At 30.8% G+C, this 11,875-nt stretch overlaps 2 protein-coding genes across 12 annotated transcripts; one reads left to right on the forward strand and one right to left on the reverse strand.

The window, feature by feature from the left end:
• Nucleotides 1-1,770: 1,770 nt before the first annotated feature.
• LOC142535827 (glucosidase 2 subunit beta) lies at nucleotides 1,771-5,896 on the reverse strand. Of its 11 annotated transcripts, none has more exons than XR_012817813.1 (7): nucleotides 5,634-5,896; nucleotides 5,419-5,532; nucleotides 3,446-3,541; nucleotides 2,748-2,912; nucleotides 2,545-2,600; nucleotides 2,267-2,374; nucleotides 1,771-2,097 (listed from the first exon to the last, which is right to left on the reverse strand). XR_012817813.1 is itself a non-coding variant. In XM_075641852.1 (6 exons), exons 1-6 carry the CDS (start codon nucleotides 5,722-5,724, stop codon nucleotides 1,990-1,992), a joined length of 630 nt encoding a protein of 209 aa, XP_075497967.1. In that variant the 5' UTR covers nucleotides 5,725-5,896; the 3' UTR covers nucleotides 1,771-1,989. The 11 variants fall into 11 exon arrangements, 8 of the variants coding, with proteins under 8 accessions (XP_075497967.1, XP_075497966.1, XP_075497972.1 ...); XR_012817815.1 differs by having other exon boundaries at nucleotides 1,771-2,100; XR_012817812.1 differs by having other exon boundaries at nucleotides 2,188-2,374.
• Nucleotides 5,897-9,717: 3,821 nt separating this feature from the next.
• LOC142538024 (LOB domain-containing protein 2) lies at nucleotides 9,718-10,485 on the forward strand. Its single transcript, XM_075643468.1, has 2 exons — nucleotides 9,718-10,333; nucleotides 10,424-10,485. The coding sequence occupies exons 1-2, from the start codon at nucleotides 9,718-9,720 to the stop codon at nucleotides 10,483-10,485; spliced, it is 678 nt and encodes a 225-aa protein (XP_075499583.1).
• Nucleotides 10,486-11,875: the final 1,390 nt, after the last annotated feature.

Raw genomic sequence — 11,875 nt, forward strand, 5'->3', positions numbered from 1 at the left:
CACTAAAGTTTGTTCCCACAAGAGGGCATGCCATGTGATCCATCTTCCAATATTTCAATCACTTTTTCCATTTGTAGCTAACTAGCAAACCCAACCAACTAATTTTTAAATCTATATATATATATAATATAATATCAATGATCACGTTACTGGCAGTGTGCATGTGTATGACAATCCTTCCCCTGATAATTGTGGGTTGAGGTGTTGCACAGCCAACTCCAATATATATATATATATATATATATATATATATAGTGTGTTACAGAGAGATATAGTTACAGTAAACAAAAAATCCTTTCCAAATATACCAGACATATGTAATCAAAGTGGGCATATTATATGATATTTAAAAGAACTTTTATTGATTGTCTCACTGGAAAACAGAAACTATCAAATTTTGATACATTTAAACAATGAACATTTCAACTAAAAGCATGATGTACACATAAAAGATTTATGATGTCCAAAAAAAATGTCCAAATGGAATTCATGAACATAAAGTGTGTAGTTCTGTTCAAGCACATGATTCGACGCGTAATCAAATATCAACCAAGATCATGTGTAGTAGCATCGGAGTAAAAAAAATATTCAAATAGTTATGGTATGAACATGTATATAGACCGTCGATGCGTCCATGCCATGTTCCAAGGCTTGGGCTATTACGAGGGGAAGAAATAGAAAAAGAGAGACGGAGGATTATAGCAGGGAAGATGAGGATGGATGAAAGGTGATAATGCGTCCTCATGTGACCATTGCCCCCCAAATGGTATCCACATGTAGGGCATCTCTTATTCTATGCGTTTCCCAATTCCCCTATTTCAGGGTAACTTCTTGAAATTGGACTTTGATCATTTATTTATCTTTTTGAAGCCACTAATCGTGATTTATAATTTGAAGCCACTTGTGGAATAACATATATCCTTATTTTATATAATGATAAGATCACGTTCTCCAACGAGTAAGATATATCAATAAGAATAGATATCTTGTGAGACGGTCTCACGAATCTTTATATGTGAGACGAGTCAACCCTATCGATATTCACAATAAAAAGTAATATTCTTAGCATAAAAATTAATACTTTTCATGAATGACCCAAATAAGAAATATGTCTCACAAAATACGAACCGTGAGATCGTCTCACACAAGTTATTTCCTATAAATAATTATGTTGTCTTTATATAGTGATTTATCATATTTACATCATACATCATTCATCATCCTCTCCCGGCTTCCACGAGCAAAACACTGTCTTATAAGTCATAAGTTACGTTTTGTCGAGGGGATCCATGATACCCCGACAGAAAAATACAAATGGGATGCCAAAGCTTAGGAAAATAGAAGAACAACGCCCACCAAACCGAGGGAACCAAACATTGCAAACTCTTTGCAGTATTTGATTCTAAATCATGGGAATTCTTTCGATTGCATTAGGATTGTAAAAAAAAAAAAAAAAGAAAATCTAAAACCATCTACTTCGGTTTATCATCTTTTATAAACCCAACTAGAATTGCGATTTGAGTTGATTTAACCATGTTTGGTATTTGTTTTTTTGCATTTTTCTTTATTTTAAGCTAGATATTTTATTAAGTTAAAACATATAAGATTAACAATTTAAATATGATACGAGTAAGATTAAAAACATCAAGTATAACATACAATCGCATAACTTTTGCATTTTGACGGAATAATAAGTCAAATCAAACCAAACTTACTTGTATTTATTCGTTATTTTTAATGCACCTATATAAATTCATTCAAACAATTAAATTTCTCAATCCAAAATCACAGTAAACACTAGTTTAAAGCAGTTGCTTCAACCATTATGCTCATGTACATATTCACACCAATTCTGGTACGAAGCTCATGCCACCAGTTATTATAATATTTTAACAAGTTATATTTCATAGAAGTATAAATTACTAAGTAATATGTTGTTATTTCAGGTGGCGACTAACCTCGGTCGGCTCTTCCTAGGTCGATTCATAATTATACATCATACCCCTCAGTTGAACCAAATCTCCTATGGTCGTCAAGGCGTGTGAGACGTCCATTCCCTAAGACTCCCCGAAAGGAAATGGAATTGATGTCGCATACCTGCTTCAAATTGTGTTATAATAATTTATCTAATGCTTTTGGATGAATGAAAAGTATATATGTTATGAATTACAAACAAGAGTCATTTACCTCTCTATTACATAAGAAAACAAGCGACAATAGCATCAAAGTACTGAAAAAAATGATGAAACATCATCTAAAACAATACCAATGTTGCAGTCACAATCAAGATATCAAGGGGCATTTAATCCATCAGGAGTCATAGCTAAAAATCTTTATCTGGCTTCTTGACTGATTGTAAGAGAACAATTTTCATCTGCAGTATTCAGTCACAATTTACTTGGGTTCTACATAACCTACACTCATAAAACCGATTTTCAAAATCCAAAGTCAAGTGAATACCCTATCAATTAAGGGTTATGTCAAATAACACTTACTTTAACAAAAAAAAAACGAGTAAACACAAAGAGATGAAGGATAGTATACCAAGTTTAGAGAAAGATTCCAGCGGTGAACCCATTCAACGAGTTCTTCTTCTGGCTCTACGTTTGCAAAACAGTCGAAAGGTCACAAAAAAAACAACAAACCCTAGCTGGAGCCAGACCAAAGCCTTCAAACCTGGAATTGTATCTTACTGATCACCGTCATAAAATTATTTAAATGCAACTTGATACCACTCAAACAAGTACCTCTAAGTTTATGTATCGATTCCTCCGTATTAATCCCAGGTTTACTTTTTCTTGAATTACCAAATGAGTCGTAATCTCTTGTTTGGTAAACAATATTTCCACCCATGACGCAGGTGTTGGGACAGATTACAGTTCCATCATATTCATCACTCCCATCACAACAATCTAAAATAACAGGAAAAAGTAAATTGTAAACCTTATACTTTAAAGACATAAATTTAAATTGATTATTCACAAGACAAACAAAACTAATTAACGCTCATCAGATTGCTATAAAAAAATTCTATGACTTGTAGGGAAAAATGAGGGCTAGGACAAATATTTTACTTCTTTGCATGGTCACTTACTGACGTGACACTCTCAATCCAAGAGGATTGCTTGGGCATGGAAATTGGGGATGAGAATTATGCAATACAAGAAAAAGCACTACTAGGTAGTTCATGTCAAAGATACCTCGCACCCAAGTCTAATGTAATCCAAATGCATATAGAATATCGACTGACAAATCTTTGACTATACAAAGACAAAACTGTAAATCTATCAAAGTTATTCATGAATGATTTGCATTAAATTGCAAGTATTATGCATCTAATAACTTATCTTGTCACTTGGTTTTTGGTTTTTTTCACTTCAAGGACTTGTATTGTCGCTTACCTGATGTTATATTCAGAAAACTTTTAATTCAAACTACCACTCACCACAAATATCATCATTCACACGAGAGGAAAATAAGAATCTTGGAGTACTTCCTGCATTTCTGCAGTAGAATTTACCGGCTGGGCATGCAGAAGTTCCTGCATATCCAAAATGAAAGGCCAAAAGAGCTAATCAGTGGATGACTTTCTCAAGGGCATTCAAATCAAAATCACGCAGCTTGCAAAAACATAAAGAGTATGATACTGAGGTTCATAAAGCACCTACCACCTTCGAAAAAGTCATGCACGTAGATATTCCGTGCACCCTTTTCTTCTTTTGTTAATATGTCCGAGCACAAATACTTGGTATTAATCAAGTGAAAATTTATGCTCAATGACCAAAAATTATTTTAGACTAAAAGAATAATCAGTGAAGTGCTGCTATATTAAGATTAGTAGAGCGAGCCCAATGCAACAAAACTTTATATGGTTTGGAAGGCTCAAAAGTGCTTACACACAATCATTTCTTTTTTTCCACTAAGAATCCACTAAATAATCTGTAAACAATACAAGTCGAAACCACTGAAGCAATATAAGAATATGCTATCAATTGTCAAAACCACTTGGAACCATATTACTGGACAACTAAGATACTTAGACCACTACTGGGACTCTAATCTTTTAAGTTGTTAACAAAGATTATCCTATACGACCAGTCAACCAGTAAGAAAATTTTGGATTCACGCATGACTCGATGATTGTTCACTTTTATTTAAGTACCTCAAAATGCAAAGTGAGTGAAAAACCAAAGTAACCTCAAAAAACAGATTTTTTGAAGTCCAAAGAGTCCGCATTGTTTTTGCTTATGAAGAGATGAAGGCAATTACACATCGAGCTTGACTGATTAAACTCTCAGGAGTCTCAATATTTGACAAACTTGCGTATTCATAAGCAATTTTTTCAATGGTCAGATTTCAAAACTTGAAAATACGGCAGCGACTGTCCTGATAATCCCCAAACCTCTACTAATAAATATGTAATCTTAGCATTTCAAAAAGCCAAAAGGTATCACGGGTTAGTTGCCTTGTTTTATCCTTATTGCGGAAATTAAGTCTAGGATCACTAGCCTCCACCTGCAATCCTTCTAAAAGCCTGTAATTTCAACTTTGATTCAGCATAAACAATTTGGTCCTCAGCCATGTCCGAAAGATAACCTCGAAGTCACATCATCTCTATTACCTTAAAAGGAAATTTCCAGTAGGCATAATCAACCGGATACCCTTGATGCCAATGCCTTCAATACCAGAGCATAGTCCTGTCTAAAAAGACTAAAACACGAAACGTACTCACTTCTATGTTTTTGTCATCATCCCAAAACCAAGAGACAATAATGATTGTAACAAGGCCATTTCAATGTTATATAATTAAAAGGGTATACTCATGGACATTTTAAATGCTTCGCTGTATAAAACTATCACGTGATCCATTCTTAAAAAATATTAAGAAAAAATTTTAGTTTATGAAAAGCATGTGAATTTTTTTAATATGAAGAACTTAATCTATATGCCCACAAATGAATGGACCCATTTGCTTGGTGGCTAGTTTTATATGATATGTACTGTATACAAGTTCCATACAGGTAATGGTTTCGACTAACTAATTGATACACCATAATTTGCGCTATCTATACTGATATATTGGTCTATAGTATATTGCAAGAGGGGGTTTATGGACGTTTTTGCCTTTGCTTAAGTAACTCCTCTTTCCCTTTAAATCCTCATTCTATTTAATATTCTAAGAGAAGAGATGCTAGTAGACTATGCGCTTAAATTTTTCCCTTTGATCGTCAAATTCTGTTTCTTTTTCGTAAGTGAATTAATGTTATCAACGAATTCCTCCGCCAATTAGTTCGTACCTCACTAAATTTTGGCACTTGTGTCACCTGCTAGTAAGAAATGGAAACCCACTATCCCAACAAACAAACAAAATTTGGAAAAAAAAAACAGGAATTAAACTTTTCAGGGGAAAGGAGTAACCAGGTTCATCAGTTCCATCTAAGCAATCGCAGAAGTTGTCATTGAGACGATCTCTGGAAAAGGATTTGGACCCATCTTTACAGCTGATGAAATCTCCATGGTAGTACTTTTCATCTGCAATCGCAAACACCAATGTTGCAATTTAAGCAAAAGCCGCATATCTGTCTTGTAAGTGTGCGTTTAGAGGAAAACAACAAAAGGAGAGAAAAATTTACCCAAGGGATGGATCCCGTGCGAAGAAGACGAGGAGCAAGGGACTTGAATGCAGAGAGAAAAAAGGAACAGACAAAGAGCAAAAGCCGCCATGTGGGTTAGCTTCGTTGATTTTACTGAATACACGACTGCACCAGCAGAAACACGTGGAAAAATTTCACGAGAGGCAGCCCCAGCTGCTAATCGTATGCCGGAGAAGATGAGCAGCGGGTGGACTCTTTGGAGGTGAGTGCACCACCAGTCGAGTTGAAATCAGAATTTTAAAATTAATAATTTAGATTTATTTATTTTTCTAAAATTAAGTGAAAATGCCACCAATCACATTTATAATTTTGTTCACATGAATTCTTATGAAACGCTATTACATGTTAATTTTATAAAAATATATCTCTAATCCAACATATTTCATAAAAAACCGTTAAAAATATCACGTTCATTTTAAATATAGAATTGATTGACCCTTCTTACGAAAATAAATTTGTGATTCCGTCTCACAAGATACCTACTTCAATTTTTTTTTTAAGTGGCGAGTCGATTTTGTTCTACTTGAGACTTAAATCTCATACTTTATCTCAAATTTAATGTATGATGACGAGTTATATCTCATGAACTCATCTTCTAAACATGTGTAATTTATTTTCTATCTGAATCTAAATATAAAAAATACGTCTGTTAAACGAAAGTAGATGTCGTGCTTTCTCTGTCAAAGTATTATTAACATGTTGGACTTTCGAAAAAATCTCATCCTCACAAATAAGATAAATACTATTATTTAGTTGTTTTCTAAAAAATAGTTTGCATATTTTCACACCTTCAGTTGAATCCAATTTTTTTTAACCAAACTCTCATAATTTACAAAAATATTTTAATATTTATGTAACTTAAAATGATATTATCCAATTAGAGAACATCTAGATAGTCCGTAGATATCCGAGTAATCGACTAATACTTGATAGTCCAAAGAAATAACATGTGGATTGTCACCTACATCACTAAGTAAAGTGATTGACGTTGAGAGTGGTCGTCGAAAGTATTCCTCGATAAAATTTTCAAAAAACTAAAACATTTGACTGATAATAAAATAACTGTACCTTGAAAATGAGGTGACTTATCTATTTATAAATTTTAAGAGAGTTTTGCGGTTTTTTGCCAATACGAGCTTGGTAGAATTTTTTGGTTTTAATAAATGACCTTGATAATAATAAATAAATAAAAAAGTTTGAACTCAATTTAGGGGAGTGTATTCAATGCAGAAGATTTATTGACTTTTAACGATATACGTAAAAGTATATCATTTGAAAAAGTTATTAAAAATTTGAATTGAATACACCTTACTTGTTGGGCTAAATAAATAGAGTCATTACCCATCAAATATCAATGCATGTAGGGATGACAACTTTTCCCGCGGGTTTGGGGCCCCACGGGGAAAACCCGAAATGGGGATGGGGATCCCCGATTTTTTCGGGTTTGGTTTCGGTAAAAAATCCCCGATTTAATTCAGGGTGGGTATAGGATTACTATCCTCATCCCGAAATCGCCGAACCCACCCCGAAAATAATATCAATAATAAAATAATAGTATTATTAATATTAATAATATAATAATATTATTATTTTTTTAAAATATTAATAATCTTATTATTATTAATATTGATATTGATATTAATATTAATATTATCTCTAATAATAATAGATAATAATAAGTTTTGGTTTGAGAAAATCTCCGAATTCGTTATCGTCTTAGCAATATTAATATTTTTGAAACGAGGATGGTGGCGGGGATGGGAAGTTGATCCCGAAATTTCGGGTTTGGGGATTCCCGAACCCGAAAAAACGGGGATTGGGGCGGATATGGGGGTGGGGATGAATTCGGGGATGGGGATGGGAAAGGCAAACCCGCCCCCGCCCCGACCCATTGTCATCCCTAAATATCATATTATATATTTAACATAGGCAAAAACGTATGTCAGACACTCTCACAGGTTGTATTTTACGAGACATATATCTTATTTAGGTCATCCATAAAAAATATTATTTTTTATGCTAAAGTATTACTTTTTATTGTGAATATCGGTAGAGTTGACGCGTCTCACAGATAAAGATTCGTGATATCGTCTCACAAAAAACCTACTCATTAACATAATACGTCGTGACTTAACTTTTTTTAGCACTTATTCCTAAGTATTAGTGGAAAACAAATCAATTTAGATATAACCTAATAGCATTTATAAATTCAAAAAATTTGTATTGTACGTTTTGTAAAAATAATTCTATCAAAAGAATCGCATGTACACGTTTCATAATAGACAATATTATCGAACAAATTAATTAATGTTTAATCTAATCACGTTTAACAATATTAATTTTCGATAGGCATGTTACGATAAACAAATTTGGGACCTATATAACTAATAAATTTTTAAATGCAGTCCTTTCTGCTTTCAATAAATTATAATTGACTATAAGGTCTTATATTTTTTTCGTGGTATATATTTGGTCCTATATTAAATTTTATATATAAGTGAAATCAGTGTCTTTTTATATTAAAATACGTATTAATTAGAACTTGAAATTAATTATTTTTCATTACCTTAGAAGCTGCTTTATAGTCTATACTTCCTTTTTTCAGTTGTTGATGTTTGGTTTCTCGTTAAGAAAAAATTATTATTGTATATTTTACCAAAAATTATAATTAATGATATTCTAAATTATAGAACAATTCAAATGTCACGATTCATTTTCTAATGTAGCTCATCAATAATTGATATATGGTTGGTTATACGAGGATTGAAAAGACATTGGAATAATAGATACAAAGCTCAAAATTATATTTAAATCACGTGCTTTGATTTTTCTAAAAGAAATTTTAAAACGTGTAAGAAATTTTCAATATCTAAAACAAATCCAAATAAATGAATCTCATATACGTGGAAAAATTATATTTTTTTATCTTGTAACTTGTGATTTTTCCACTTTTGTTTTTGTTAACAATGATTTAAATTTTTTTTCTTGTAATTTTGTATGTTTTTTTTTTTTCATTTTTGTCACTATTAGGATGAATTTCATTTTTAGTTCTGTAACTTGTATATTTGTTTCAGTTTTTTTTTTGTTTTGTTAACGGTACATTTGCAATTATAGACTTGTAACTTTGATGCATTTTTTTTCATTTTTGGTCATTTTTTTAACAATATTCCGTCGCATTTTATTCTAAATAATAAAAAATCACGACACAATGTAACTTTTCTTCCAAAAATCAATATCAACACCCATGTCTGCAAAAAAAAAAATGAAAGAAATGTAAGTTACATGAATAAAAATGCAAATTCATTGTTAGCATGTCCAAAAATGAAAAAAAAATGCAAGAGTCTACAAATGTAATTTCACTTTAACATAACCAAAAATTAAAAAAAAAACATATAAGTTGCATGACCAAAAATGTAAATTCATTGTTAACATGACCAACGTGAAAAAACTGTAATTTACATAAGAAAAATGTAATTATCCAGTATATATATATAAAAGTTTAAAATGCTTTTTTCTTAAATCCAAATACATCGGTATTCATATAGATTCAACAAAATTTTAATAAATCCAGGCCACAACTCATAATTTAAACTTCATGGGCAAAAACTTGTGTGAAACGTTCTCACGGGTCGTATTTTGTGAGACGGATCTCTTATGTGGGTCATCCATGAAAAAATATTACTTTTTATTGTGAATATCGATAGGTTTGATCCGTCTCACAGATAAAGATTCGTGAGACCGTCTCACAATTGACCTGTTGAACTTCAATTGGTTGCTATTCATGTGAGTTACCTACAACTAAGAAAAAGAAGTTGAGCTTTAATGAATTGACTATCTTTTCATGCTCTCTATTAAACAATCTCTGGACCACTACCAATCTTCTACTTGTTATGTCTTATCTATATTGGCACTCTTTTCATTCTTTCCAAATTAACAAGTATTTAAATGTGTTGCATTTTTTTTATTAATTAGATTCCTTATTACATCATTAATCTTTCTCACATATACTTATTAAAATTTTATTTTTTTAGGGATCAATTTTATGTAGTGAATAGTGATAATCATGCAAAGATCTACAAACACAACATCTGCATGCTCATCGTGCAAGCATCAGAGGAAGAAATGCACTGATAAGTGTATATTGGCACCATTTTTCCCAGCGACTAAAGCCCTTGAATTCCAGGCCGTTCACAAGGTATTTGGCGTGAGTAATGTGACGAAAATCGTGACGAATCTCAAGGAGGAAGATCGGAAGATAGCTGTGGATTCACTCGTATGGGAAGCCCTGTGCCGGCAAAAAGACCCTGTGCTTGGCCCCTACGCCGACTACCGAAGAGTATGTGAAGAGCTTAGGCTATACAAAAACCAATTTCGCCAACTCCCCATCACTCAAGGGAGTTTAGTTTATAAACCAACGCAAGGACTAACGGGATGGAATATTAATAACAAGGTTGCAAGCGGCGACAACGACGACGGCGTCGATAATAATAGTTCTATGAATAATATTCACATAAACGGGAATTCTGTGATGGATTTTTACACCTTCAGCTATAATGATTCTGCACATAATATTCAAGATTCGAACAAATTTATAAGACCCGAAAAACAGAATGACTCTTCTTTGATTCTTCCTCAGCAATATCTGCCGAATGCTTTCAACCAGCAGTACTTCATTACAGGTATACGATTTATAATAATCAATGTTTTTTTTAATAGTAAATAAATTAAAGTTTATGATTATGATATTGTTTTTATATATTTAATTACAGGCAAATATAATCCAATGGATTCCAAATCCATGGAAAGCACGTTATGGGAAGGCAGCTCTTAGTTCTTCTAAATTTGCTTAGCTTTATGCCTTTATCTTCTCGTTTATATACAACGTTGTACTTTCAACTTTGTAAAGGATACGTTGATGAAAAAAATCAATAAATTAGATATATACCATTAATTATTTAATACTCTTATGCTCCGTTTGGTACGTGTGATAGGATAAGTAAATGATTAATAATTAGAGTAATTAAAAAATGAGATATATGGATTAATAGTATGGTGTGATAAATAACATGATGTTTGGTATGATTTAAAAATGATGGATTAATTTTGTAAATTTTATTGTAATGACCAAAATGCCTCAAATACTAATTAAATATATATTCTTAAAACTAATTGAATAGATAATTAAATATTTATAATTATAATGTACATTTATTAAAATTAATTTAAATATATTTATTAGAAATAAATTTTAAATATGCATTTATTTTAATAAATAAAATAACAATAATATTTTGAATGTTAATGTTAAATAAAGTTTTAGTAATAATTACAATATTATTGTTTTTTCTTAAAATAATTATAAATATTCTTAAAATAATTTGATAAATAATTAAATATTTATAATTAATAATTGAAATAGTAGTAATATTTTGAATATTAATTTTAATGTTAAATAAAGTTCAGTGATATTATAATATTATTATTTTTTTAATAATTATAAATATTTTTAAAATAATTAAATAGATAATTAAATATTTATAATTATAATTTATGTTTATTAAAATTAATTTAAATATATTTATTAGAAATATATTTGAAAATATTACGGTAATCATTAAACACAATAAATTAGAATTTAATAAATATTTATTTTTATAAGAGATAAGATGATAAAAATGTAATTTGTGATGTGTTGATAAATTATCTCACTTAATTGGTTAGATTAATAATCAAATAATTAATCATAAAATTAGGTCTTAAACCGGATCAAAATGATTATTAATATATCTTAAAATTTTAACCAAACATTAGATAAGTACGTGATTATTCATCTATCCTTATTTAATCATATCAACCAACACACCCTTAAGGATTTAATATTTTTTTAATAAGTTTTGACAATTAATTATTCGATATCCCCGGAATGTTGTCCACTTAGTTCAATGTTGAGAGATGTTAGCATATATTGTCATCCGCTTGTTATTCATGCTAGTTACTCTCGCACGCTTGTATGTTCTTTTTTGTAATTAATTTGGTTTATGTTCAAATATGAGTAATATCTTAATTGTAAAAATTAATGAAGAGCAGTGGCGGAACCAGAAATATGGTTATGTTCGGGTTAGAATTTAAACTCTATAATATTTTAATATTTTAAATTGATCTACCCGAGCTAATATCATATTATTCCAAAATTATACAAAATTTACATATAATTTTTTTAA

The sequence above is a fragment of the Primulina tabacum genome, chromosome 2, assembly GCF_025594145.1.
Source record: "Primulina tabacum isolate GXHZ01 chromosome 2, ASM2559414v2, whole genome shotgun sequence".
NCBI lineage: Eukaryota > Viridiplantae > Streptophyta > Magnoliopsida > Lamiales > Gesneriaceae > Primulina > Primulina tabacum.

Coding starts and splice junctions, on each gene's coding strand:
- LOC142535827 (XM_075641851.1), bottom strand. CDS start 5,724: ATGGCGGCTTTTGCTCTTTGTCTGTTCCTTTTTTCTCTCTGCATTCAA. Junction 5,533..5,633: donor GCACGGGATCCATCCCTTGG/GTAAATTTTTCT, acceptor TTGCGATTGCAG/ATGAAAAGTACTACCATGGA. Junction 2,601..2,747: donor ATCGATACATAAACTTAGAG/GTACTTGTTTGA, acceptor TTGCAAACGTAG/AGCCAGAAGAAGAACTCGTT.
- LOC142538024 (XM_075643468.1), top strand. CDS start 9,718: ATGCAAAGATCTACAAACACAACATCTGCATGCTCATCGTGCAAGCAT. Junction 10,334..10,423: donor CCAGCAGTACTTCATTACAG/GTATACGATTTA, acceptor ATTTAATTACAG/GCAAATATAATCCAATGGAT.